Genomic DNA, 27,500 nt, shown 5'->3' with positions numbered 1-27,500 from the left:
TTTGCTTCACATCTCCAGGGTTGAGGGTTCGATTCCCGCCGCGGCCCTGTGTGTGCGGAGTTTGCATGTTCTCCCCATGCTTCAGGGTTTCCTCCGGGTATTCCGGTTCTCTCCCCCAGTCCAAATACATGCATTGTAGGGTGATTGGCATGTCCAAAAAGTGTCCTTAGTGTGTGACTGGGTGTGTGAATGTGTGTGTGATTGTGCCCTGCGATGGCTTGGCACCCGATCCAGGGTGTCCCCTGCCTTGCGCCCCATGCCTCCTGGGATATGCTCCAGGTTCCCCGTAATTACCATAATTATTTCTACTTGTTGGTCTATTTGGTTGGTCTGAGACTGCCCTGGACACACAGTAATGGATCTGGTGATCTATTTGAGATTTGTTTGCATATTCCAGCCTTCAGAAAATCTTCACAGATGGGAACTCTTAGAGCCTTCTAGTCCTTCAGATTAAAAATGTATGAATAAATAAATAAATAATGAAACAAAAGATATCCAGTCAGACTTATTTGTGGTGTCTGTGTAGTTATGCCAAGCAACTCATGCCTCTAAATTCCTTGCTTTATAGGACTTCAGGACTTGTATAATTACCCAATCACATTTTGACTAGTGGGGAAACATCTGTGAGCAGCTTTTGTGAGATTTTCACAAAATTTGATCTGTTTAGGAAATAGAACTTCCTAGTAGACTTTCTACTTTCTACAATGTTTGCATGTGTCTATTAAAACAGGAATACATTTTTTGTATTTTTTTTTGTTTGTTTGTTTTTTTAATAAGGTGTGGCCACAAATGAATACATTACGGCCACTAGTTAAGCATCTCAAGAACTATTCCATGGACACAAAGTACTTAAATAGTGTCAGCTATTGCATTTTAAAATACTATTGGATTTTAACATTTATGAAATCAGTTCAATTATGACTTGTGAGAATCATGGCCAGAGGAAGCTGAGCAAGCTTGGAATGACACATAAAGATATACTGGAGTCACTGGCGTCATGATATGGACATGACATGGATATACCATGAGCCTGTGTAACGGTAAACTAGTGTTGACAGATTTTGTCTTCTGTTCCCACCAAATTATGAAGGTATTGCATGCCTTGTTTAAAATAAACACTGTGTCACCTCAGAGATTCTGTACTTTTTTCTCTTGTTCCCACCAAGTCCTTAACTGGAGGCCACATATTAAAAATATCATGTTACAACATTATAATTCGTAGCCATGAGATACTTAGTTAGTGGCTTCATTATTATCTTGGGGCCACACCTTAAAAAATAACCACCATGTGGAATCAGAGTTTCAAGCCCCAGTGCCATCAAGCTGCCACGTTTGGCCCTTGATCAAGGCACTTAATCTTCTCTGCTCCAGGAGCACTGTATCATGGCTGACCCTGCACTCTGACCCCAACTTCCTAACAAGCTGGGATGTATGAAGAAAATAATTTCACTGTACTGTAAAGTATATGTCCGAATGGGTTGAGTGAACAAAATGGAGATAATCAGGAATAACCAAGCAGCACTTTTAGCGCAATGATTTAAGCTTGATTGCTTTTTCACATCATCATCGGCTAATGATCATGTTCAATTCATGTTTGGCTATTGAAGGTCTATGCATTTGTTTCATTGTAAGGCAGTTCCGTACTGAGGCTCTCTCGTGTATGTCCACTAAGTTAATTATTTGGTCTGAAAAGGATTTTTACTGCAGGTCTAGATCTAAAATGCATGATTCACCCTGCTACATCATATACAGTATGTTCTGTACAATATATTGGGCACCAATGCAACTGTTGAATCGCTGAAACCATCTGATGAAATTATGTCCACTACCACCCCCTAATGGTGAAGCCATGAAATAAATGAGGCAATGGTTCGTTATACAGTACTCACATCTAGCAAGAACTCGACCAGTGTGTCTGCAGAGAGCTCTCCATCAAACTCAATCACACGTTCATCCTTAAAGACATAAATGCTGCCTTCTTCCTCCAACCCTATCAAGGAGAACAAAAGACGTACAGTATGCTGTATAGAGAAAATGTTCTGGGAGCTTTTTACCTATTAGACATTAGGCAGTATGTAACCTTACCAAGCTTCTTGGCCACCTTGGCATCCTTATGAGAATCCACCAATCCGAACCCTATGTCTCGGTCTTCCAAGATTTGGGCAGCCAGCTAGAAATTCGAGAAAGAGAGACAACAAGAGAGATGACGGGCAGAAACGATGTACACTTGTACTATGCGAGTACACACTTTGAAATGCCACATGCCATATGGTATAGCTAAGCAGAAGGTTATTTATAAGCCTCAGTATTAGTAGAGTGTCAGTCCGGTGTCATATCGCCAGATTGACTACAAGTGGAATCACTTTCTGGATCAATGATGCTTTACTGAATTATGTGGCTTAGATATGATATGCGAGGAGACCAAAATCAGACCCCTAGAGAGGCTTTGGCTCTTTTTTCAGCCTCGGAATCAGGTCAGTACCTCAAAGTTACACACCAATTATCCAAGAAGACTGCTGTGTGCAAATTGTTAGCATTTCATCTCCAGCTCTTACAGTTTCACAAAAATGTTAAGAGAAGCTGAACACATATATAGAAGCATCTTATTTCATGCTGATCTGAGGTCAGTTTGGTGTTCATTCAACCACTGTAAACATGCCATTATACCAGTTAGCGTTTAATGCAGTGTACAGTAACGACGAGACTCTCATCATATCCTTTTCTGATTTTTAAAAAGCAAACGCAACAAATAATGGTGCTACAGAAAAAGATCTAACCTGAGATAAATCTGCAGTACATAACTTATTTCTAAATACACTTCATTTGTCCTTAGTTACTAATAGGAAACTAGTCAAGCCCAAATAACCAAACCTAAAATCTCCTCCCATACTCATCATTCTTGTTTCTTTCTCCATCACTCCATCACTTCTTACCTCCAGCACCATCTCCCTCATGTGGAACTGCTGTTGGAGCTCCCTGTCAGTGGGCAGCGGTTCGTGGTAAAGCAGGCACAGCATGTCATACTTCTTCAACGCTTTCTTGTAGTTCCTCTCGTTGATGTTCAGCACTCGGTCCTTGCCATCGAAGCTCGGGAATTCCAGGCCTTCTTCTGTAGAACTTCTGGAGAGAAGAGACAAGCAGGAGAGAAGGAGAAGCCAGAGAGACAACATGGTCCAAAGAACAGAGAGTCCAAGCAGGAGGAGAAGAAGAGGAAATGGAATAAGATTGCAAATCCTAGAGGGACAGTAAGGCTGAGAGAGGTCAGGTCCTAGACTTAATGGAAAAAAAAGTGAGAGAGAAAAAAAACTTAGTCACAAACAGCTGTGGTGAAGCATTAGCATTGAGTCTGATCTGAACTCTCACTTTCGCCTAGAGTAAAATAAGAGTCTGGGAATGTCTCTGCGTTACCAGATAACTAGACAGATCCTACACAATTATGTTCATTCTCCTGGGACTGAAAGCCATTTTAGATGGCCCCTTGTTTCAAGGATAAATATAGATGATGTGCTGATGAAAATGAGGACAGTTTGGAGCACCAGTGGGAATCACTGACACCTCAGACATGAGAAGAAATTAAAGCTTGAAGTAAGAGTTGGATAGCTGGGGTTTTAGCAAGGTGGTCTTCATGAACTTTAACTAACAGGATATTATAAACTTCAACTTCTCTGATATCCTGATGCATTCTAATTATATTGCATTGGGAAATCAAAGACGTATTTCTGTGTTGCTCGTTGTACTGTCTCTGAATGTTACATTCAATCAACAAAACCCATGGACCAGGTATGGAGGGCATTAATCAGAGAAGCAACCAAGCGGCCAATGAGTAACCTTCAAAATGATGCTACTACCACCATGCTTCAATGGGGCATGGTGTTCTCAATGTTATGAGCAATGTAGAGCTTTGTGCGAGGGCCAATTAGGTCAAGAAAGTTTTCCCATATTTTTCTGAGTCTCAAACATGCCTTTTGGCAATATATTGCGTGCAAATGGGATTTCATATGACTCGCCACTCTTTCTTTGTGTTAGTGGTCAGGTTATGGTTGTCCTACGAACAGTTTTGTTCTGAACTGTGGATCTCTCTAACTCTTTCGGAGTCAGTCTTGGATTTTTACCAACTTGTACAGTAGTGTGTGATGTTCAGGACAGTAGTTTATAATATTTAGTACAGTAGTGTGTGATGTTTAGGACAGTAGTGTGAGATGTTTTGTACAGTAGTGTGTGATGTTTAGGACAGTAGTTTTTAATATTTAGTACAGTAGTGTGTGATGTTTAGTACAGTAGTTTTTCATGTTTAGTACTGTAGTGTGCGATGTTTAGTACAGTAATGTGTAATGTTTAGGATAGTAATGTGTGATGTATAGGACAGTAATGTGTGATGTTTAGTACAGTAGTGTGTGATGTATAGGACAGTAGTGTGTGATGTATAGGACAGTAGTGGGTGATGTTTAGGACAGTAGTGTGTTATGTATAGGACTGTAGTGGGTGATGTTTAGGACAGTAGTGTGTGATGTTTAGGACAGTAATGTGTGATGTTTAGTACAGTAGTGTGTGATGTATAGGACAGTAGTGTGTGATGTTTAGTACAGTAGTGTGTGATGTTTAGTACAGTAGTGTGTGATGTATAGGACAGTAATGTGTGATGTTTAGTACAGTAGTGTGTGATGTATAGGACAGTAGTGTGTGATGTTTAGTACAGTAGTGTGTGATGTTTAGTACAGTAGTGTGTGATGTATAGGACAGTAGTGTGTGATGTTTAGTACAGTAGTGTGTGATGTTTAGTACAGTAGTGTGTGATGTGTAGGACAGTAGTGTGTGATGTATAGGACAGTAATGTGTGATGTTTAGTACAGTAGTGTGTGATGTATAGGACAGTAGTGTGTGATGTATAGGACAGTAGTGTGTGATGTTTAGTACAGTAGTGTGTGATGTGTAGGACAGTAGTGGGTGATGTGTAGGACAGGAGTGTGTGATGTATAGGACAGTAGTGTGTGATGTTTAGGACAGTAGTGGGTGATGTTTAAGACAGTAGTGGGTGATGTATAGGACAGTAGTGTGTGATGTTTAGGACAGTAGTGTGTGATGTTTAGTACAGTAATGTGTGATGTATAGGACAGTAGTGTGTGATGCTACAATAGTTTGTGACTTTAAACGCAACCATTTAGAGACTTTTAACGCAGTCAGACCAGACTAGCAGATCACCGAGCGCGCGATAAAGTTTCTCAGTCACAACTAATCTATACAAAAACATGGAGCTTTTCTGTTTCTACCTGTCGCTTTTTCTTTTCGTCTTGAGTGAACCACAGTTTAGTCTGTCTGATGAAGGTAAACCTTTTTATGTCGCAAAATTCTACCTTTAAAGGTATTAATTAGGGCGGCAATTTCACATCGAGCTGCTTTTTGAAGCCGAGTATCCAGTCATTAGCGGTAAACGGTAGGCTGTATTCCAAAAGTCCTTGTGCTTCCTATATAAATGACCTACACCGAGTATAACATAAGGGCTTGTACACGTCCTGCAGTGCACTCGGTGGAGAACACGATGCTGTTTGGTATTCAGTCGCTGTAGCCTTTTACTTCGAAGATCAGTAACATTAGGACTCTTTGTCGTGTGAACTGTGCTAATATGTTGTGCTGTATTTGCTCTCAAACGGATTAAATGTGAGTGTGAAGACCATCAGCTAAGAGTTGTATAGTTATATATAACTGTTATTGTATAATCAGTGGCAGCAGCTGAGGTTGAACTTTACCCTGTGCTTTACATTGAATGAGTCTGTGGTGTTGCAAAGATATAAAACTTTTAACAACATTTCTCCATTCACACCAGAAGCACGATGGCAGAAATATCTCATTCAGATTTCTGAGGCCACCAAAAACTACCAGCCATGCAGCCAGGAGAACTGCAGCTGCCACATCAGGTACATCCATCCATCCATCCATCCATCCATGTTCTGTACCGCTTATCCTACACTGGGTTACGGGGAGACTGGAGCCTATCCCAGGGAACTCGGGGCACGAGGCTCGGGGGAAACCCTGGACAGGGTGCCAACCCATTGCAGGACACACTCTAACACTACGGAGAATTCTAAAATGTTATTCAGCCTACAACGCATGTCTTTGGACTGGAGGAGGAAACCAGAGTACCCGGAGGAAACCCTTGCAGCACGGGGAGAAAATGCGAACTCCTCACACACAGGGCGAAGGCGGGAATCAAACCCCCAACCCTGGAGGTGCTAGGCAAACGTGCTAATCACTAAGCCACTGTGCCCCCGGTACAGTTCTCCAATAATAATAACAATTATTATTATTATTATTATTATTATTATTATTATTATTATTATTATTATTAATAATAATAATAATAATAATAATAATATCATCATCATCAATCATCATCATCATCCTCCTCCTCTCCTGGTTTACTTTTCATCTAAAGGCGGGCAGCTGTGGCTCAGGTGGTAGAGCGGGTTGTCTGCTAACCATAGGGTTGGTGGTTCGATTCCCGGCCATGTGACTCCACATGCTTAAGTGTCCTTGGGCAAGACAATGAAGCCCAAGTTGCTCCTGATGGCAAGCTAGTGCCTTGCATGGCAGCTCTGCCTTCATTGGTGTGTGTGAGTGAGTGAGAGAGAGAGAGTGAACGGGTGAATGAGAAACAGTGTAAAGTGCTTTGTAGAACTGCTAAGGTTAAAAAAAAAAAATTAAAGTGCTATATAAGTGCAGACCATTTACCAGAAAGGCAGTGTAGCAGGTGGATATCTTTTTTTTTTTTTTTTTTTTTTGAAAATTCAAGGCGATTGAAAGAAACCCTAAAAGGCACTTTTGCCTTTATATAATACTCATTCTGGATTACTTCGACTAAGTACCTGAAAATGCCCCCCCAACCCCCCCCCCGCGACAAATTGTGACAAGTACTCAGTATTGGGTCGCTGCACATCAAAAAAAAGATCACACATACCGTGCTTAGTAAAAGCAGTCTTATAAATCTGTTCATCAGACAGACATTTCTTGACAGTCTAGTAGTAACATACACTGTATGGTCAAAAGTTTGTGGACACCCAACCATCACACCCATATGTGTGTTTTATAACCTCCACTTTTCTGGGAAGGCTTTCTATTGATTTTGGAGCGTGCCTGTGAGGATTCGTGTTCATTCAGCCACTGGAGCATTAGGTGTTGGGTGAGGAGGCCTGGCGTGCAGTCAGCGTTTCAGTTCAGCCCAAAGATGTTCAGTGGGGGGAGTTAAGGTCAGGATTTTACTCAGGACACTCAAGTTCTTCCAATCCAACCTTGGCAAACCACGTCATCATGGATTTTTTTTTTTTTGTGTACAGTTGTATTGTCATTCTGGAGCCGGTTTGGGCCTCTTAGTTCCAGTGAAGGGAAATTGTAAAGCTACGTCATACAAAGACATTTTAGACAGTTGTGTACTTAAAACTTTGTGGAAAGAGTTTGGGGAAGAAGGTCAGGTGTCCACATACATTTGGTCATGTAGTGTAGCAGTATCCTGAGCTGTGGTAAAAGGTTAGGTATTTGTATGACGAGTATCTCGCTCTACGGATCTTCCTGATTCATCCTGAGACTCTACATCTGTGCATTTCCCAGGTCTCAATATTTCTCAGTGGATCTAACCTGCTTAGAGTAGATTTGTAGCTAAGAACTGTTGCTGTAATCCTAAAGACAGTCCTGTGCTCATCCCGGGACTCTTATTCACAATCTGCTCATCCTTTTAACACACTCTGTTCTGCTAGACATTACACTGTACAGTTACAGATGACTAATGATTTATAATTCCACTATCGGACGTCACCCAGAAGAGGATGGGTTTCATTTTGAGTATGGTTTCTCTCAAGGTTTCTTCCTCATGTTGTCTCAGGTAGTTTTTCCTTGCTACTGCTGCCTCAGGCTTGCTCATTGTGGATCTAAATACATTTCTCAAAGCGCGTTGGATTGAACACTTTGGATTGAGTTTAATATGGACGCTTCGCATTTCTCCTGCTATGTCCCAGTGTCCTGAAGGAGGACCTGAAGCCGTTCAGCAACGGCATCACGAAGGAGCTCATGATGGACACTGTGCAGCGTGGTGTGGGCACACATTACCAGATCATCAAACATAAACTATACAGAGAACCGGAATGCATGTTTCCAGCAAGGTCAGTGGAATATAAGTTTGTTTGTGCTTTCCAGTGATGATAATGATGGTGGCTGCGGCTGCATGCATGTCTACAGTAGTATGTTTTCCATATACTTGTTTTTATTTATGTTTTTAAATTTAAATAAGAAAATCTGAATAGAAATGGCAAAAAATCTAAATGAACCATCTTTTTTTCTTCTTTTTTTTTTTTAAATCACAAATACAGTTTTCACTCATTTTTCTGAAAATACCTTCTTTTCTTTTTTTTTAATATATAATTTTTTTCTGTACAGATGTTCTTGCGGCTGTGTACTGTCACCTCCCTCATTGTTATTTTCTTTTGATAACTACTTGGAAATTTGTGAAACGTGCCTAGATTCCTGGTCTTTTGTATGCAGGTGCAGTGGAGTCGAGCATTTTATCCTTAACGTGATTGACAGGTTGCCTAATATGGAGATGATAATCAACGTGCGCGACTATCCTCAGGTGCCTTCATGGATTCAGCCCGTACTCCCTGTTCTCTCCTTTAGCAAGGTGTGTCATATTGCATATTTTTGCTTTTATGCAGATTTGATGAATCACTGGAATACGATTACATTTATTTGTATTGTGTATGTTGAATTGTATTGTGTAATATGTGTGTTGTATTATGTATTGTAATTGTATGTTGTAAATGTATTTCATTCAAGGTTTTTTTCCTCTCTCACTGTAGCTTGAATTACTTTAAACTTAGTGTTTGCTTGACCTATAAGAGGATGCTCTTGGAGAGCATATAGTAAGTAGGTATGAAATGTTTCAGTGGGAATACTGAAAACGATCTAAAGGCCATCAGTGGGATCTTGAAATCCGACCTCATTGTACAGACTCCATCCTTTTTCCTCATGTGCTCATTGAGGACCGAGCCAAATGCCATCAAGCAAATCACTGAACAGACAATATTACAGTGAAATAAATTAAATGTATTAAAACATATTGCTGTATGCTTTCAGACGCCAGATTATCGGGACATCATGTATCCTGCCTGGACGTTTTGGGAAGGAGGACCTGCAGTTTGGCCCATTTACCCCACTGGACTGGGTCGCTGGGATCTGATGAGAAAAGATCTGAAAAAGTGAGTTCATTAGTGTGTGGCAGGAGAAGAGATTGATGTTATTGTTGCTTTCTCTTACACCACCCAAAAGCAGATTGATGGAGATGGATATGGATAAATGGTTGATCTGGATGGATGATGATGGTAGATAAGGATAAAGATAAATGCATGAGGATACATATGGAAGGATGTACTGTATGTAGGAATAAATGCATGAAGATGTATAGATAGAGGAGGATTGGAGGATAGATGAATGGAAGAGGTTGAATTGAAACAAATGGATGGATTGGGACAAATAAAGATGGATGGATTGAATAGATAACGACAAATATGGAAGAATGGATAAAAGACAATATATGGATGGATGAAGATAAAAATGGGTGATGCATGGTGGACGGATGCATGGGTGAAGATGGGTGGATGGCAGAATGGATAAGTGAGGGTGGGAGGATGGATTAATGTGGATAGATGAAGGGATAAAATCAAATATGGATGAGAAAAGATATGGATGGATGAAGATGGGTGATGCATTGTGGATGGTTGGATGGGTGAGTATAGATATGGATGGATGATTGAATGGATGGATGGGCATACATGTGGAAGTGTGAATGGATGGGCAGGCATATATATGAATGGATGGCCATAAAGTTGGATGGATGGATGGGCATACATGTGGATGGATGGATGAGCAGATGGATGAGCATAGATGTGGATGAATGGATGGATGGGCATAAAGATGGTTGGAAGAGTGGATTGGTATATGGGTGGATGGGTATATGGATGGATGGTACAAACCGTGAAAACAAGAACATACACCATCCTTACACATAAATGCAATCAAAGTAAATGGCAGCTGCTAATGCCTAATTAATAATTTATAATACGGAAATCTCAGCTTACTTACACTAAGGCATTAAACAGTTATACCGTTTTATCTAAAAGTCTCTTTCTCTGTCTGTTTCTATTCTCTCTCTCTCTCTCTCTCTCTCGCAGATCAGCAGATCAGTGGCCATGGAAAAAGAAAAACCCCAAAGGTTTCTTCAGAGGCTCCAGGTGAAACAGATGTATACCTGGCAGGGATGATGGTAGCTCACCACTGGTGTATGGAGATGCTTTTATAACTGCATTTAATTTTTTTTGCTTCTTATGCAGGACCAGTCCAGAGAGAGACCCATTAATTCTGCTCTCCAGAGAGGATCAGAGCCTGGTGGATGCTGAGTACACTAAGAATCAGGCGTGGAAATCTGAAAAGGTCTGTCTACTGTACGGTGTTCACAGCTGTTATAATCTGTACTTCTTTTGATTTCTATTTCCTCTGTATTTCTTATCCCCTTCAGGACACTCTGGGTAGACCCCCAGCCACGGAAATTCCCCTGGTTGACCACTGTGAATACAAGTAAGATACTTTTAGATAAAATATTATCACTGTTTAATGCCTTAGTGTAAGAAAACTGCAATTTCCTTATTACAAATTATTAGACATTAGCAGCTGTCGTTTACCTTGATTGCATTTATGTGTAAGTAAGGATGGTGTATGTTCTTGTTTTCATGGTTTTTACCATCCATCCATCCATCCATCCATCCATCTATCCGTCCATCTACCCATCTACTCTTCCAGCCATCTTTATGCCATCCATCTATCCATCCACATCCTATGCATATCCATCTGCCCGTCCATCCTTCCATCCATCCACAACTGTGTCTGTCCATCCAAATCTATGCCTTCCGTCCATCCATCCATTCAAGTTCAAGTAGTTTTATTGTCATTTCAACCATATACAGCTGGTACAGTACACAGTGAAACGAAACAGCATTCCTCCAGGACCATGGTGCTACATAAAACATCACACTAACCACATGAGACAACACGGAACTAAATAAGATCTACACATTTTTACATGAAGTGCACATGCAGACGTGTGCTAAAAACACAGGACAGTACAATACTATTAAAACAGGACAATAGGCACAGTAAGTGACAGTGTAGCACTGATCATTACACAGGTTTAATGTGGAAGTGTCTGATATAACAGGTAGTGCAGAAGATAGGTGCCAAGGAGTAACAATATAATTTAAAAATGGTATGAATGTAAACATAACATGCTATGACAATGACATGCTATCATCCATCCATCCATAGAGCTTGGCCCTGAGAGAATTATTTAGTGTATATGTAAGGTGTGAAGGCAGAAATAGTAAAAATTCACTGAATAAGCAGTTCACAAAAGAGTTTATTGAAAGATCTTTCTCCTTCTCACTGTACACATTAGGTACCTCTTTAATTTCCGAGGCGTAGCGGCCAGCTTTCGCCTCAAGCACCTGTTTCTATGTGGCTCGCTGGTCTTCCATGTCGGAGAGGAGTGGCTGGAGTTTTTCTATCCTCAACTCAAGCCTTGGGTTCACTACATCCCGGTGAAACAGGACCTCTCTGACCTCAGGTGAACCCTTCAGTTCTATATACTTCCTGCAAAATGATTAGCAGTAAGAAACGCGTTAGCTTTGCCTCAAAACAAAACCAAATCAGTAGGACTTTTAAATGTGGAACGATTTGCAATTCTAGTCGCTGTTATAATGATAATGATTCTTTATTGGTCACATATACAGTAGAGCACAGTGAAATTCTTTTTTTCTTCTTATAGAAGGGATATGGGGTGGGAGGTGGAAAACCACCTGCAGTCTTTCATTTGATTTTATACCATAGATTTGTTGAAGCCTTGTTAAACGAGTGCAGTTCAGAAAGAATTATTGTGCTATCTAATGTTGGGGCGAATTGGTGGGTGGTTTGAAAACTGGATGAAGTGTCATCTTTAGTATAATTGAGTGTTACCAAAACTTTGATTAGTTGACATCTCTGCAGGGAGCTGCTGCAATTTGTCAAGGAAAACGACAAAGCTGCAGAGGCCATTGCGCTAAGGTATTAATTAATCACATTAATCCCAGATCGATTACAGATTAAAGTCTTCTGTTTGTCATGTAATATTCAACTGCACTGTGTCTTCAGGGGCCAGAAGTTTATCGAGGATTACCTCCGTATGGAGGACGTGTCCTGCTACTGGGAGACGCTCCTCACCGAGTACAGCAAGTTGCTCGAGTACAAACCCAAACGCAAATCCAGTTACAACCAGATCACCCGCAAACCCGACAGGTCTGAACTTTGACCTGCAGACGCACATGAATGTCCAGTGTCCAGGAAACGAGTTCCTTGTAGTTTCTCCTCGACTTTGGCACTTGTTTCAAAACAGACCTGGCATGTAGAAAGGTGTGTGTGTTGGTGAGTGGGGGGAGGGGGTAATGACTAGAAATCTGGCTTAATTGTCCAACATGAGGATGTAGATTAGATAATCATTTCCGTGGTTTCAGGGTTGAACATTCAAACCTCTCTCAGTGCTTTACTAACGGCAGCTCTAATTATTCTGTACACCTGCAACTTTAACATGCTCCGTAGTGCTCTTTCTCTCCATGATGTCTCATCCTGCTTTGTCGATACGATTCATTTTATCGGTGGAGCTTAAAATTCCTTTCGGACAGGTATCGTTTCCGCCACGTTCCCGGTGTTACGTTTTAAAACACGGTGCCTATGTTTTCCAGCACTAACACACGCTGAACTATGAACGATATTATTAGTACAGGTTGGAAAAGATTTCTAAACACCATCAACAGCACCTTCAAAATGTAAAATAACGTGAAATAACCCAGGGTATAGTTGATAAAATTCTATTTTTACTGCAGACACTTGACTAAAATGTCAAGACCAAGACCAAATATCAAGACCAAATTTCAGCAAAGTTCATTTAGGGTTAATTTAGTAAAGCAGTCAAAACAAATTAGAGAACAGTGCATTATTTTTTTTTAAAATCCAGCCATAATAATGGTTCATTTTTAAGTACGGTCACGTCACTTCAATTGGCATGCCAGTCCTTCCGAATTGTCGTGTAATATTCATTTTGGACGTGAAGTAAATTCTCATGTCTTGTCCCATTCCATGCCCACTGACCTAAATATCTTGTTTAAAAATTCTCTTATTCAGATTATTATCACTCCAATCACATTTTTCTTTTTCCTTCTCTCTGAAGACAGATTTAGGAAGCAGTGCATACTGCCCTCTTCTGGGTGATGAGTAAAAAAACACAAACACAGTTCATGAGCAGGTGTAGTTGTGTTAGGGCAGGAATATTATCAAACCGGTCTTAAAACCTTGATCTTAACCATCACACCTTGTTGTATGTGTCCATGTTACCACCAGCAAATTGATCTCACATGGGTAGTAGTATAAGTGCCACAAGTATCAGTGACTCACTTGGGACCTATAAGTAAATATATTATCTGCAATCAACATGAAAGTGCCACTATTATGTGAATGTGAACATTCTTTTGCCATTCATGACATCCTGAAAAGCATATTTACATTCTTTCATTTCGATGGTATGATATAGAGCCACATTGGCACTACAGTGTTGAATATGTTCTAGTATTCTCCAAGTACATCAGCAATATGTGTTCGTCAAGTAGGTTTACGTTGTGCTCCGTTTGGTTCTATCGCCAACTGACTGTAAATGATGAAATGAAACAGGATACGCAGTTACCCCATAATGTGTGTGGAGTTTTATTTGGAGGTTGTTGTTTTTTTTACAGTCAAATGTTTTACATTGTGTGTTCATCCATTTGAGGCCAAATAAATGATATTTCTCAAGAGTTGTGTTTATTCTTTCAAAGAAGTAAAACACTGATAAAATTTTACTTCTTTGCATAGTTGTACAACAAGTATTGCAAAATGTTTTTAACACTGAATTAACTTTCACTTTGATGTTTTTTGTTGCTAGAGTTCTTAAAAGTTGCCTTAAAAATTCATACAGGCCTTTTTAAGTTAAGAAGAAATCTGTTAATGAAATATATCTAACAGATTTTTTTTTTGTTTTTTGTTTTTTTAAAAAACCTCTAATTTCACTTCGATCACATATGGGAAATTGTAAAATTATGATTACGAAATGCCTTTAATGCCAGACATAGGGATACAGTTATGAATGACTATATCCTTCTTTTTTTGTACTACTATATTGTTTTCTACAGGGGTGCTGATTTCTTCTGTTTTTCTGTAGATAATACTAAATTGTTTCAGAAATTAAAACAAAATCTAAGCTAAAGGCAACCTGAATAAACACAAAATACAGTTTTTTAAATGATAATGTTATTTATTGAAGCAAAAAATTTATCCAATACCAACTGGGCCTGTGTGAAAATGTATTTGCCCCCATAGTTACTAATTCCTCAAATCTATAAAACTGCATTCATAATGGGGGTCTGCTGGACTAGACACAACCAGGCCTGATTACTGCAAACCCTGTTCAATCAAATCAACACTTAAGTAGAACTGGTTAAAAGGTCTTACCCAGTAACACACTATGCCACTATGTGAATGAAATACATCAGCATGGGAAGGGTTACAACGCTATTTCGAAGGCTCTGGGACTCCAAGGAACCACAGTGAGAGTCATTATCTCAAAATGAGAAAACTGGGCACAGTAGTGAACCTTCCCAGAAGTGGACGACCTTCCAAAATTCCTCCAAGAGCACAGCAACGCCTCATCCAGGAAGTCACAAAAGAGCCAGAAATGAATTCTGATGCTGATTTGCTGAAGATGAAATGTTTGTTGGGAAGAAGAAGAAGATTGATTCACTGCACACTTTTTAATGTATCATTTTTCATCTTTGCTTTTGACAATCTATGAGGAAGTCTTTCAGAAGTCAAAGGGCTCGAGTCCAAGTGGAGTCATTAATGTCAAAGTAGAGTCGAGTCTTGTCAAGCTGGGACTCAGTGTACTGTAGAGTATAATAGCGCGAGGTCCTCCGGCCGCTGGGTGGCGCTGTGAGCTCCGGGCCTCAGGAAATAAACACGCTGACATTGAACCGGCTGCAGGAGGAACGTCAAACAGGAGGTAAGCAGGGCATGTCAGTTAATATGAAACATTACAGGAAGGATTTGAGGTCTTTCAGAAAATGTAAACACGGTTTGTAGCGTTTGTCGTTATGATGAGATGAGATGAGATGAGAAGGTGAGGGTTGAGAGCTAGGTCTGACCTCAGATACTCCGGACTGAAGCACATAAACCTGACAGCAGTGATAAATGTAGTTTAAAGACCACTTCTGATATTAAAAATGTTTAATGGTTAATGTTTTTTCATAATCAAAAACAAGCAATCCTACAACAAAACCAAGGTCCTGTTAGAGTTCTAAGCAGCCTTTTAGACAGCCTTCAAACACGAGGAACTCTTATTTACCTTTTGTTGTTCTAACTTAACTCTTATAATGAAAAATAAAAGATATTTACACCCTTTGAACGAGTTCCACTACTCTTCCTTTGCTTCTCGGTCACTAGGAAGTTTGTTTGTTGCCTTTAAGCATGTTTTCCTGAGGTATAAATATGAGGTTGAGTACATGTAAACTCACTTTGTCACCCATTACCATGCAGGAAACCAAAACAACTTTCAACAGAGGACAATAATGTGTAAAAGTCATGACAACAGACAAAAAAGAAAAAGTTATGTTGTGTTACTGTTCAGAGATGTTTTGGGTGTCAGTGAAATATGAATATTAATATTGAATTCCTAGTGCATTAGGATTACCATAATCATTTGTGAATAGTAAAGAGATCCAGCTGCTTCTAAAGGCTTTACTGTGCTCAGTTTAGCACATTTTTTGTCACATTTCTGCGTAAAAAGAGATGCTTTCTGTCTAGGAAGAATCTTTTGTCTAAATCTAGGTTTGCACCGCACACTGTAATATCATCCATAAAATTCATTTCGCATCTACCAGATCATCACTTCCCTAAAAGCTGTGATGATCATGTTGAGTACACGAAACCTCCTAACTCCTGGCCATGTGTTTCCCCGCAGTGATTGAACAGTTCGCTGATGCGTGATGTGCGCTGTGGGCCTGTGTACGCACGCATTCACGTGTGGAGAGAAGGAAACAGATCCAGCCGGCCCTAGAGCCTTTCATACTGGACTGCTAAGGGCACTTTATAAGTTCACCCTTCCTCGAGTGCATGCAGCTGACATTGTTGATCCACAGGCCAGTCTTCAGTCTTTACCAAAACATGTGGGCAAGCCAGAGTTCCCGGACACAGGATGGGACCGCATTAAAGACCTGTTCAACCGAGGGTTAGTTTCTCTCAGCTCCTTCTCTCATTCATCTCATTCAGGGTAAATAGGTGACCTGAAGTATTAGAATAGGGATGCATTCCCAGTGTGTATTCCCACCTCCTGGGACCAGATCGTCTACACCCGCTGTCGAATAGGTCACTCCAGGATGACACGCAAGTTTTTAATATTAGGAGAAGAGAGGATTCACCAAAATGTACCTGTTTGCCAGAATCCATTATCCTTGACAAATGTTTTATTTTTCAGACTGTACTGGTCTTAACCCCTTGAGAACCCCCCTTTTTTTTTTTCTTTTTTTTAAATTCAGTCAACACTCTGGAAGAAATGTTTAACAAAGTCAAACCTAATGCGATTTTAGAGTTTTTAAGAAAAATTGATTTTAAAAACCTTATATAGAGTCCCTTAGACATTTCTTGCTGTGAAAATAGGCATAGAAGCTGGTATGGTGTTAAAACACAAACAAACAAACAAACAATATTCCCACCTCGCCCATCAGTATTCCCCAGGATAGGCTCCTGGGCATTTTTGTGAGCATGTGTCCAGGTTTTAACTCTGCTAAGGTGTATTTAACAGTATTTAACTTTAGCCATATTTAAAGATTGCAAGATTACCAGGTGTACATTCACTAGCTAATATAACATGACACAAAGAGCTTGCTAGTCAGTGATTACAAATAAGCATGATGTCATCAGGAAGTGGTTCTCGAAGTGCGGTCTGTGAGGCATTGCCACACAGAGCGTCTGTAAATGTTCTTTTAAAACGTTATTACAGTGGTAGAAATCACAACCCACTGTTATCAAAATGATTTTATTTATTAACAAGTTCATAGTAGATATTGGATCGAATATGACCATTTGATTCCGAATCCTCAATAACTAAAAGCAAATCTGCCTGTAAACAGTGTCAGCTCGGACTTTAATGTGTTCTGCTGACGGAAAGTTCAAGCATAAAAAGCCCCGTGGCTGCAAAATGTCATTTTACACATGAGCTAGATATTTGTATTGTGCGCATGAGATACGTTATTTAATAGTTATTTTACTGCATACAGTTTGAGAAACCCTGTCATAATATAATCTATATTTCTAATATTTCCCTCTAGAGATGGACAGGCGTACTCTGAAGAGGTGAGTAATGTGGCGAAGGGTGCTCTGACCGCGGCCTTGGTGGGACTGTTTTACGGAGGCCTGCCTGGAGGCCGACATGCCCGTGAGAGATTCATCCAGCTGAGCCAGGCTGAGATTTACCGCAGCAGAGTGGAGGCAGTGGTAAGAGAACAGCAAAAAAAGGACAAGGAAAGATTCCATATATGATTTAGCATACTATTTTAACCTACAGGCAAGAGACACCAAATCTACATATAAAAAGTCGATAAGCTTGGTGAAGGTAGTAGATCGACTATCAGAATGCGACTGGGGGGGGGGGTCTCTCTGTACATCTCTGATCTGTAGAATGAAAGATAACATAGACATAGGGCATGAATGTAAACAAAGAAGTATATGTCTATCCAAAAGCATTCGTAGAGGTATTAAGCTTTTATAAATACTGTATACACGCACTGTCCACTTTATTTATGCAATTATCTTATCAACCAATCATGTGGCAGCAGAGCAATGCATAAAATCATGCAGCTGCAGGTCAAGAGCTTCAGAATGGAGAAAAAGTGCGATCTCTGTGACTTTAACCGTGGCATGATTGTTGGTGCCCGTCGAGTATTTCAGAAACTGCTGGGATTTTCTCACACAACAGTCTGTAGTGTTTACACAGAATAGTGCGAGTAACAAAAAACATTGCGTGAGTGACAGTTCTGTGGGTGGAAACGCCTCGTTGATGAGAGATGTCGGGGGAAAATGGCCAGATCGGTTCGAGCTGCCAGGAAGGATGTAGTAACTCGTATAATCACTCTAAGCGTGTTGAGCAGAAAAACATCTCACAGTGCACAAAACATCGAACCTTGAGGTGGATGGGCTACAACAGCAGAAGACCATGTCGGGTTTCACTCATGTCTGCCAAGAACAGAAGGCTGAGGCTGCAGTGGGCACAGGCTCACCAAAACTGGACAGTTGAAGACTGGAGAAACATAGCCTGGTCTGATGAATCTGGATTTCTGCTGACACACAAATGGTAGGGTCAGAAATTGGTGCCAACAGCATGAATCTGTGGACCCAACCTGCCTTGTGTCAACAGTCCAGCTGGTGGAGGTAGTGTAATGGTGTGGGGAATGTTTCCTTGAGAAACTTTGGGCCTGTTAATACCAATCAGTCATTGCTTGAATGCCACAGACTAATTGAGTATTATTGCTGACCATGTGAATCCCTTCATGGCCACAATTTACCCATTTTCTACTGGATAATTCCAGCATGATAATGCACCATGTCACAAAGCAAAAGTTGTCTCAAACTGGTCTCATGAACATGACAATGAGTTCAGTGTTCTTCAGTCACCTTCCCAGTCACCGGATCTGAATCCAGTAGCGCACCTTTTGGGATGTGGTAGAACGAGAGATTCACAGCATCAAAGTGCACCTGAGAAATCTGCAGGAATTACCTGATACAGTCATGTCAACACGGACCAGAATCCCAAAGGAACGTTTCCAACATCTTGTGGAATCCTTGCCATGAAGAATTGAGGCTGTTTTGAGAGCAAAGGGAAAGGGAGGCCCTAACCGCTATCAGTATAATGTTCCTAATATAGTGCTCAGTGAGTGTATATTGTTATTCCGCCATCTGAGGCATGTGATCAGATATGGAACTGGGGAAAGTTATTTCAGTAATACAAGTAAAATAACTACTAAGGCATAAATTGAATAAATGAGAGAATTTATAGAATTACACATCTACCTCCAATATAAAATCTTACCATCTTTTGAAAAGACAACTGTCCTTATATTTGCGTCCACCAAATCCTTGTATTGACTCTTGATCTGTATAAAATGTCATTATTGTTATTTTATTTTAATAGTAAAAATCGGCATGTCAGTATGTAAACGAACCGTGTAACTCCTTCAGAAACAGAGAAATGTTTCCTGTGGGTTTTTAGCGTTCGGCTCATAACGCGGCCATCCGAGGCTTTGTGAGATACGGCTGGAGGTGGAGCTGGAGAGTCGGCGCCTTTGTTACGCTTTTTAAGTAAGTCCTTAAATACGCACAGCTTAATCAACAAGAAATGTCCAGCTTGTAGCTTCGTAGCTATGAAGCAAATCTGACCCGCTGTCTCTGTCCATTTCTGACAGCACTATCAGTACAGGGATTTCTGTCTACAGAGACAGTAACTCCTTGAGTCATTTCGCTGTGGCGGGAGGTAAGTAACATCTCCCTACGTTTTATACCGTAATTTCCACAACTGTTCTGTTTTAAGAACACAATGATTACCGCTGTGGTTCTCACACGTTTCTTTTCAGAGATCTTTGAAGTCAAGTTGGATTAGAAATGAATATTTAAATAACTGTAAAGGAACGAACATAAAACATACATATGTATCCATAAGTATTTAATTTTCCATACATGACTTTTATATCAGGTAAATATACAGGTGCCTCTCAAAAAAATATAATATCGTGGAAAAGTTTGTTTATTTCTGTAATTTAATTCAAAAAGTGGAACTTCCATATATTCTCGGTTCATTACATAAAGTGAAATATTTCAAGGCTTTTTTTATATATATATATAAATCTTGATGATTACAGCTTACAGCTCATGGAAATCAAAAATCCAGTATCTCAAAATATTTGAATAAAGAATATATAATAAAGAAAAGGCTTGAAATATTTCATTTGATCTGTAATGAATCTACAGTATATGAAACTTCCACTTTTTGAATTAAATTACAGGGAAAAAAATATCTTTTCGTGATATTCAATTATTTTTTTTTAGATGCACCTGTAGATTATTTAGTATTCGATAGTGAGACAGTTTGATATAAATCCTATTTGTATCAGATGGTGGTATTTTTGAGTGTTCGGTTGTTTGGTTTCCTTCTTGGCTGATCCTGTATTTTATTCTACATAGTACCTGTAAGTTACCCCAAAGGGCGTATGTATCCCCTGTTTGAGAAATACTGTGTTAGAAAATATTTTGTTGATGTTTAGACCTGTTCTGTGTGTAGCTGTGACCGGAGGCGTGTTCCGGATGAATCTGGGCCTCAGGGGATTGGTGGCAGGATCAGTTATTGGAGCTGCATTGGGGTGAGTTCAGTAGAGAGTATCCCAAACGCTAGTGTTTGATCGAGTTGATCAGCCAAACAATATTTGATGTCTTAAGAGTCGCTTCTTTTGTCTTGCACGAAAGCTACAAGGCTGATGTAGCTAACAAGGTAGGGAAGGCTTCAGTGCAGTCTTGTATAAATAAATATGTGAATAAATAGTCATCACTTGGCTGTGAACAGTGTAGAGTTTTTCAAAAGACTTCCTAATGTATAATATTGTGATAAGTGAAATGTTTTATGAAAGTCTTTATTATATTTCTTGGCCAGAGAGATTAGAAGATTTTCATACTTAGGATCACTAACCGAATAGCTATAGTGTGCAAAAGTAACCTTCAGACACTAAACATGTTTTGGCTAAATGAGTTCGTTTGAGGTAAGCAGAAAATTGTATATGTTCATATTCGCTTTTGTTTTATATTTGTTTGAACATCTCTATATATCTATACCTTTATTACAAATGGCAGCGTTGTGCGATTCCTGAAAGTTTAATATTCCTAAAAGTCTAAGCTCACACACAGTATGTCACAGGTTTTAGTATCCAAGTCTTGATTGGCTGTCGTCATTATTCTTAGTGATTTATGGGAACATTGAGTGGTATAAAGGTGTGGAAAGGTGTATAGTAGGTGGTGCAGCCAGTCATGGACCAATGCATCCCATCCCAGTCCGGCTCCTCCATGGAGAAGCAGTCAGAAGTGTGTTTATTTGGCATTAATTAAGATAAAGATCCGCCTCCACCTTGCCACTTCTAGGTGCAGGCACCACTTCCAGTGGCGTATTTATGACATAAATCTCGGCAACTTGTCCACTGCACCATTGTACAGCTCCTGTAGATTTGCTCTCGGAGAGGCAAACCGTGGCTGGGCCCACCCAAGGAGCTCCAAGCTCGTGCCTCCCTAATGATTGATTCATCTGTCACGATGTTGTCCGAGCGGACCAACACACGGCGATGTCTCCGAACACTCCATTCCACCTGGTTGATCTCACACCAGGGGACTTGTGGCACCACACTGCTCTCCAGGCAGTAAGGGACTCATCCTTGATGACCGTCTCTATGCCGTCTGTCTCCAGCAAGCTAGAGCTAGTTTTTTTTTCCTCGCTTCCTGAGACAAGGACATGTCTCTTTCTGTCCTTGCGTAGGCTAATAACTGACTTCTGAACATCTTCTAGTTCCTGCTGTAGAATCTGATCGTGCAGTTTCACCAAGGAGCCAAGAACACATAGATTCTACTTCTCAGGACTAAGACCGTGACATTGTGGATGGAGAGTGTTGCCAATCATTCTACAGCAATGTTTCTGCCCGTGGGGAATTCTCCATTCGCACTCTGTCTCAGTCACTCCCGACACGGTGACACATCCGCCCCTCACCCCCCCTTTCTGTGGGGTTTCTATTGGCCAGCTGCTCCCTCCTAGCAACTCGCTCTCACATACACACACACACACACACACACACTGCCAGAGGAACCCATGTGCCTTGCAGAAGGCTCAGATCTTTAGGGCAGAACGGCATGAGTGCCTAATCCAACAGCTGCACTGTTTTTATTTATTTATTTATTTATTTATTTATTTATTATTTCCCTGTCAGCTTTGTATTCCAATCCCATCCATCCCTTGATCTCCACATCTCCTCCTTCTGGCTCTGTCCGTCTCATCTCTGGGTTTGGTCCTAAGAATGGGCTCCATCATCCGCCCCTTCATTTGGCTCAGTTTTTCTTATTTTTGTGCTGAGACCTTTCCAGTCGTCCTTTCCATCCAGCAGCGCTATCAGGATTAGCACCTCAGACTGCACTCGGCTCTCTCTCAGTATGCTGGCAGAGCTGGCTTTGGCATGCTGACGGGCACCTGGAGCGCTGCTCGCTGTGTACGTAAACATCCCCCGTGCCCAGCTAGGTGCAGCGAGGCGGGGCGCAAAATCAAACCAGGCAGCTAATCAAATTCGCACATTACGCTCTAAATAGCACCATGCTATTTGAGATGGAGGGGTGTGGACCTGAACAAGTGATAGTTAAGATAGGATCGACATGTGACTCCTGAATTATGGCTTGATATTTACGATATCATGATATATTCCCTAATCTTGTATCGCGGTTTACGATATCATTTAATATCCATCCATCCATCCATTTTCCATACTGCTTATCCCACACATGGTCGCGGGGAGCCTGCAGCCTATACCAGGGAACAGTCTACAACGTGTGTCTTTGGATTGGGGGAGGAAATTACCCGGAGTACCCGGGGAGAACATGCAAACTCTGCGCACACAGAGCAGAGACAGGATTTGAACCCCCAACCCTGGAGGTGCGAGGCAGACGTTCTGACCTCTAAGCCACCTGTTCTCGTTGGCCTGCATTTTGCCAAAAAAACTGACCTCATATTTGAGTGTTACCATAGATCATCACTTCTTCTCGGTTTATAGCTTCCTAACTTATTTAAGACGACTACACTCGAATACATCGTGTCCATAGAAAACGCTTGGAGATGTGAACTTATTCCTTATATCGATACACCACTGTATACCCTCTCAATTTTAATCCCAGTTCTAAAGAAATTCCTCATATCTTTTTAAATGGACTATGACACTCTTGAGAAAACTGTTGGTAGGCAACAAGGAAAACGACACAGAATGTAAACTAGCCAACGACCGTAGCGCACGATTTATGCAGCTAGTAAGTAACATTACATTTTTATACGAGTAAAGACAGTGACTGTAAAAACAACGGCAATGACAGTAGTTCGATGTTTTTATTTGTTCTACATGGACTTTTTAACAGTTTAAAATGACGTGTTTCTGGAGTATTTTAAGGCGTAATTACTGATTTGAGTAGTTCAGCTGACAGATTCGTGTTGTTGCAGTGTGCCTGCTGGGGCGTTAATTGTTGGGCTACAGAAGCTGGGAGGAGAGACCATGCGTGAAAAGCGACGACGAGAACGAAGAGAACTGTACGAGCTCAGGGTGGCTGAATGGTACGTTCTAATACTATTATATCAAAATCATATTTTCCTCTATAAGCTTACTTCCAAACTCATGCCATCTACATTCATAACGTTTTTATTTATTTATTTATCGGCAGGAATGCACGTCTACAGCTAACTGACGAGATAATCGGTGAATTTAGTGGCCGGGACAAAGACACAGAAGGTGACCTTCAGCGAATAAAAGAGCTCCTTAGTCAACCAAGGAATGAGGAATCGGCAAAGGAGTCTTAACAGATCTGATTATAGTGACTGACTTAATTTATAGACTATAACATTATTATGCTCACAAATGAAGAGCACTGGCTCGTCAGATGGGAGATTTCTTTACTGGATTTAAGCTTGAAGCTAAAACGGTTGTTCGCAGACAAGCAACGAACCACATGGCCCATCATGTCCTGAATATTTCTGTCATTTCAGCAGTCACAGCTCATTTTCACCCTTATATGTTGAAGTCCACACTGTTCAGACCGTTGCTCTTTAAACTAACTGAATCGGTAAGTTGTTTTCTTGTGTGTCTTCGGTGCAAGATATTTGGAAAGCTTGTGACAAACAAAAGAAAATATCAGAGCTGTTGGATTACAGACTTGTAATGGTTTGAATTTTATTTGTTAACAAGTAGAGCACGGAAGCACAAAACTCAATGACTCTTATGTGTGTGTGGGCGCATGTGTGTGAGAGAGTAAAATATGGTGCTGCGAGCTTGTCACATGCCTTGGCCCCTTCTGGAAACAAGATGTGACAGCAGCTGCGGCTCCATGTTCAACATGTGGATAAATACAAACACAGACATGCGGCACCACCAAGAGGACAAATTCAGGGTTACATGAGTACACTCATTTCATTTTAAGACCATTTTTCGATTTCACAAGGTTTTAAAAATGTAGTCTTTCATACATGAAGCTTAAAAATAAAGTACTCACATTATTTTGGTCAGAGATGGACATTTGTGCATAATAATAACAGGAATTATTTTCCTTTTCAAGGGAAATAAAATTCAAAGAAGAATATAAACATGCCAAAAATCTTGTATCTAACGTCTAATTAAATTTTTTGTTTTCCTCATTTGCTAATCAGTTGCTTGGATGTTTTTCTGATTTTTCATTTGTGTCTGGCTGTAGATATCACTATAGCATTATATACACAAAAATTGAGAGCATGAATAAAGTTAAGCAGCAGCACTCATTATGATTTCGGGAGCTTTATCTAGTATCTAAATCATTTCAGTCCAAGGCTCCATATTCTGTATGTCACAATAATGATGAAATACATCCATTAAATTCTATTACAGTGGTGCTTGAAAGTTTGTGAACTCTATAATTTTCTATATTTTTGCATAAATATGACCTAAAACATCATCCTAAAAGTAGACAAAGAGAGCCCATTTAAAAAACTAAGACAAAAATATTATACTTGTTCGTTTATTTATTAAAGAAAATGATCCAATATTACATATCTATGAGTGGCAAAAGTATGTGAACGTCTAGGATCATCAGTTTAATTTGAAGCTGGAAATTAGAGTCCAGTGTTTTCAATCAATGGGATGATAATCAGGTGTGAGTGAGTGCCCGGTTTTATTTAAAGAACAGGGATCGATCAAAGTCTGATCTTCACAACACATGTCTGTGGAAGTGTTCATGGCACGAACAAAGGAGATTTCTGAGGATTTAGAAAAAGAGTTGTTGATGCTCATCAGGCTGGAAAAGATTATAAAACCCATATTTAAAGAGTTTGGACTCCACCAATCCACAGTCGGACAGATTGTGTACAAATGGAGGAAATTCAAGACCATTGTTACCTTCTCCAGGAGCAGAGACCAACAAAGATCACTCCAAGAGCAAGACCTGTAATAGTCCACAAGGTCACAAAGGAACCCAGGATAACTTCTAAGCAACTAAAGGCCTCTCTCACATTGGCTAATGTTAATGTTCATGAGTCCACCATCAGGAGAACACGGAACAACAATGGTGTGCATGGCAGAGTTGCAAGGAGAAAGCAACTGCTCTCCAAAATGAACATTGCTGCCCAACTGCAGTTTGCTAAAGATCACATGGACAAACCAGAAGGCTATTGGAGAAATGTTTTGTGGACAGATGAGACCAAAATAGAACTTTTTGGTTTAAATGAGAAATGTTATGTTTGGAGAAAGGAAAACCCAGCATTCCAGCATATGAACCATATCCCATCTGTGAAACATGGTGGTGGCAGTATCATGGTTTGGGCCTGTTTTGCTGCATCTGGCCCAGGACGATCATTGATGGAACAATGAATTCTGAATTATACCGGCGATTTCTAAAGGAAAATGTCAGGACATCTGTCCATGAACTGAATCCTAAGAGAAAGTGGGTCATGCAGCAACTCAATGACCCTCAGCACACAAGTCATTCTACTAAAGAACGGTTAGAGAAGAATAAAGTTAATGTTTTGGAATGGCCAAGTCAAAGTCCTGATCTTAATCCAATAGAAATGTTGTGGAAGGACCTGAAGCAAGCAGTTCATGTGAGGAAACCCCCCAACATCCCAGAGTTGAAGCTGTTCTGTAATGAGGAACGGGCTGAAATTCCTCCAAGCAGATGTACAGGACTGATCAACAGTACCGGTACCGTTTAGTTCCAGTTAATGCTGCACAAGGGGGTCACACCAGATACTGAAAGCAAAGGTTCACATACTTTTACCACTCATAGATATGTAATATTGGATCACTTTCCTCAATAAATAAATGACCAAGTATAATATTTTTGTCTCATTGTATTTCTATCATAATTTCTGGTACTTTTTAATTTTACTATCTAAATTAATATTGTGTAGTATGTAGGGAATAAAGCATGATGTTATTATAGGAAAATGTAAAGCAGAAGGCAGTTACCACATCCAAGTTGATTCTTTTCTATTACAGCACATCCTGAAGTGTTTTATTGTTCTTATACCACCACAATGTTAAAAAACTATTTATTAATGAACAACACGTCATAGTCTTTAATTGTTTGTAGTAATTGTGTGGAAAGTCTGTGAAACATGTTAGCACTAACAGCAGCTTTATAGCAGCTATAAACAGTCGTCCCCTGACTTTCTCTTAGGACAAAGAGTCCTGAAGACTTTTTTGTGGCAAAAAGCTTAAAGGAACAGCTTTACTTCCACAGCTTCACCTTACACAAAGCTTGGACCTTCCATATTCACAAATTAAGGGACCGTCTCTAAACTTACTTAAGACATTTGTATACACGTTTCTAACTACAATAGCATTTGAAGAGAATGACTTACAGTCATCCAACCAACTGTAAAGTGTTCGTGTAGGTCTCAGCTATGATGTACACCTTTTAGATTTTTGATATTTAACCCTACAATGCATGAACCAAAAAACCTACACGAGTGCATAAAGGAGGTCAAAATTGCCCGTATTGGAATTAATGATTTTTTTGTTTTTTTTTAAATACAGGTGCATCTCAAAAAAATGTTAATATCATGGAAAAGTTATTTTTTTCTGTAATTTAATTCAAAAAGTGGAACATTCATATATTTTAGATTCATTACACATAAAGTGAAATATTTCAAGTATTTTTTTGTTTTAATCTTGATGATTACGGCTTACAGCTCATGGAAATCAAAAATCCAGTATCTCAGAATATTTGAATAAAGAATTTATAATACAGAAATGTTGACCTTCTGAAAAGTATGTTCATTTATGCACTCAGTACTCGGTCTGGGCTTTAATCCTTTTACACAAATTACTGCATCAATGCGGCGTGGCATGGAGGCGATCAGCCTGTGGCACTGCTGAGGTGTTTGTGCTGGAAGCCCAGGTTGCTTTGATAGCGGCCTTCAGCTCGTCTGTATTGTTGGGTCTGGTGTCTCTCATAGATTCTCTATGGGGTTCAGGTCAGGCGAGTTGGCTGCCAATCAAACACAGTAATACCACGGTCAGCAAACCAGTTACTAGTAGTTTTGGCACTGTGGA

The 27,500-nt window shown here is 40.1% G+C and overlaps 3 protein-coding genes across 8 annotated transcripts in view; 2 read left to right on the top strand and 1 right to left on the bottom strand.

Moving 5' to 3' along the window:
- The window catches only part of LOC128602297 (calsequestrin-2-like), an 11,506-nt gene extending 8,269 nt beyond the window's left edge, over positions 1-3,237 (bottom strand). For both annotated transcript variants that reach the window (XM_053616011.1, XM_053616012.1), the window contains exons 1-3: positions 2,934-3,237; positions 2,086-2,170; positions 1,890-1,990 (exon numbers count right to left, since the gene is read on the bottom strand). In XM_053616011.1, the coding sequence (XP_053471986.1) occupies positions 1,890-1,990; positions 2,086-2,170; positions 2,934-3,170 (423 nt within the window). In that variant the 5' untranslated portion in view covers positions 3,171-3,237. The remainder of the gene's footprint in view (positions 1-1,889; positions 1,991-2,085; positions 2,171-2,933) is intronic.
- Positions 3,238-4,938: 1,701 nt separating this feature from the next.
- On the top strand, positions 4,939-14,467 carry poglut1 (protein O-glucosyltransferase 1). 5 transcript variants are annotated; one of them, XM_053615741.1, is made up of 11 exons: positions 4,939-5,322; positions 5,822-5,912; positions 8,004-8,147; positions 8,527-8,662; positions 9,118-9,239; positions 10,212-10,271; positions 10,371-10,470; positions 10,556-10,614; positions 11,489-11,656; positions 12,076-12,132; positions 12,220-14,467. In XM_053615741.1, the coding sequence occupies exons 1-11, from the start codon at positions 5,247-5,249 to the stop codon at positions 12,374-12,376; spliced, it is 1,170 nt and encodes a 389-aa protein (XP_053471716.1). In that variant the 5' UTR covers positions 4,939-5,246; the 3' UTR covers positions 12,377-14,467. The 5 variants fall into 5 exon arrangements, 4 of the variants coding, with proteins under 4 accessions (XP_053471716.1, XP_053471718.1, XP_053471719.1 ...); XM_053615744.1 differs by lacking the exon at positions 4,939-5,322 and adding an exon at positions 5,458-5,655; XR_008384809.1 differs by lacking the exons at positions 12,076-12,132; positions 12,220-14,467 and adding an exon at positions 10,837-11,189 and having other exon boundaries at positions 11,489-11,560.
- Positions 14,468-14,474: 7 nt separating this feature from the next.
- timmdc1 (translocase of inner mitochondrial membrane domain containing 1) lies at positions 14,475-24,610 on the top strand. The gene is made up of 8 exons (XM_053615745.1): positions 14,475-15,151; positions 16,109-16,375; positions 17,475-17,640; positions 19,412-19,500; positions 19,605-19,672; positions 20,477-20,555; positions 23,426-23,536; positions 23,644-24,610. The coding sequence occupies exons 2-8, from the start codon at positions 16,134-16,136 to the stop codon at positions 23,777-23,779; spliced, it is 891 nt and encodes a 296-aa protein (XP_053471720.1). The 5' UTR covers positions 14,475-15,151; positions 16,109-16,133; the 3' UTR covers positions 23,780-24,610.
- Positions 24,611-27,500: the final 2,890 nt, after the last annotated feature.

This window comes from Ictalurus furcatus, chromosome 26 (genome assembly GCF_023375685.1).
Source record: "Ictalurus furcatus strain D&B chromosome 26, Billie_1.0, whole genome shotgun sequence".
NCBI classification, from domain to species: domain Eukaryota; kingdom Metazoa; phylum Chordata; class Actinopteri; order Siluriformes; family Ictaluridae; genus Ictalurus; species Ictalurus furcatus.
The sequence above is the reverse complement of the archived record's forward strand: the minus strand, read 5'-3'. Positions and strand labels throughout refer to the sequence as shown.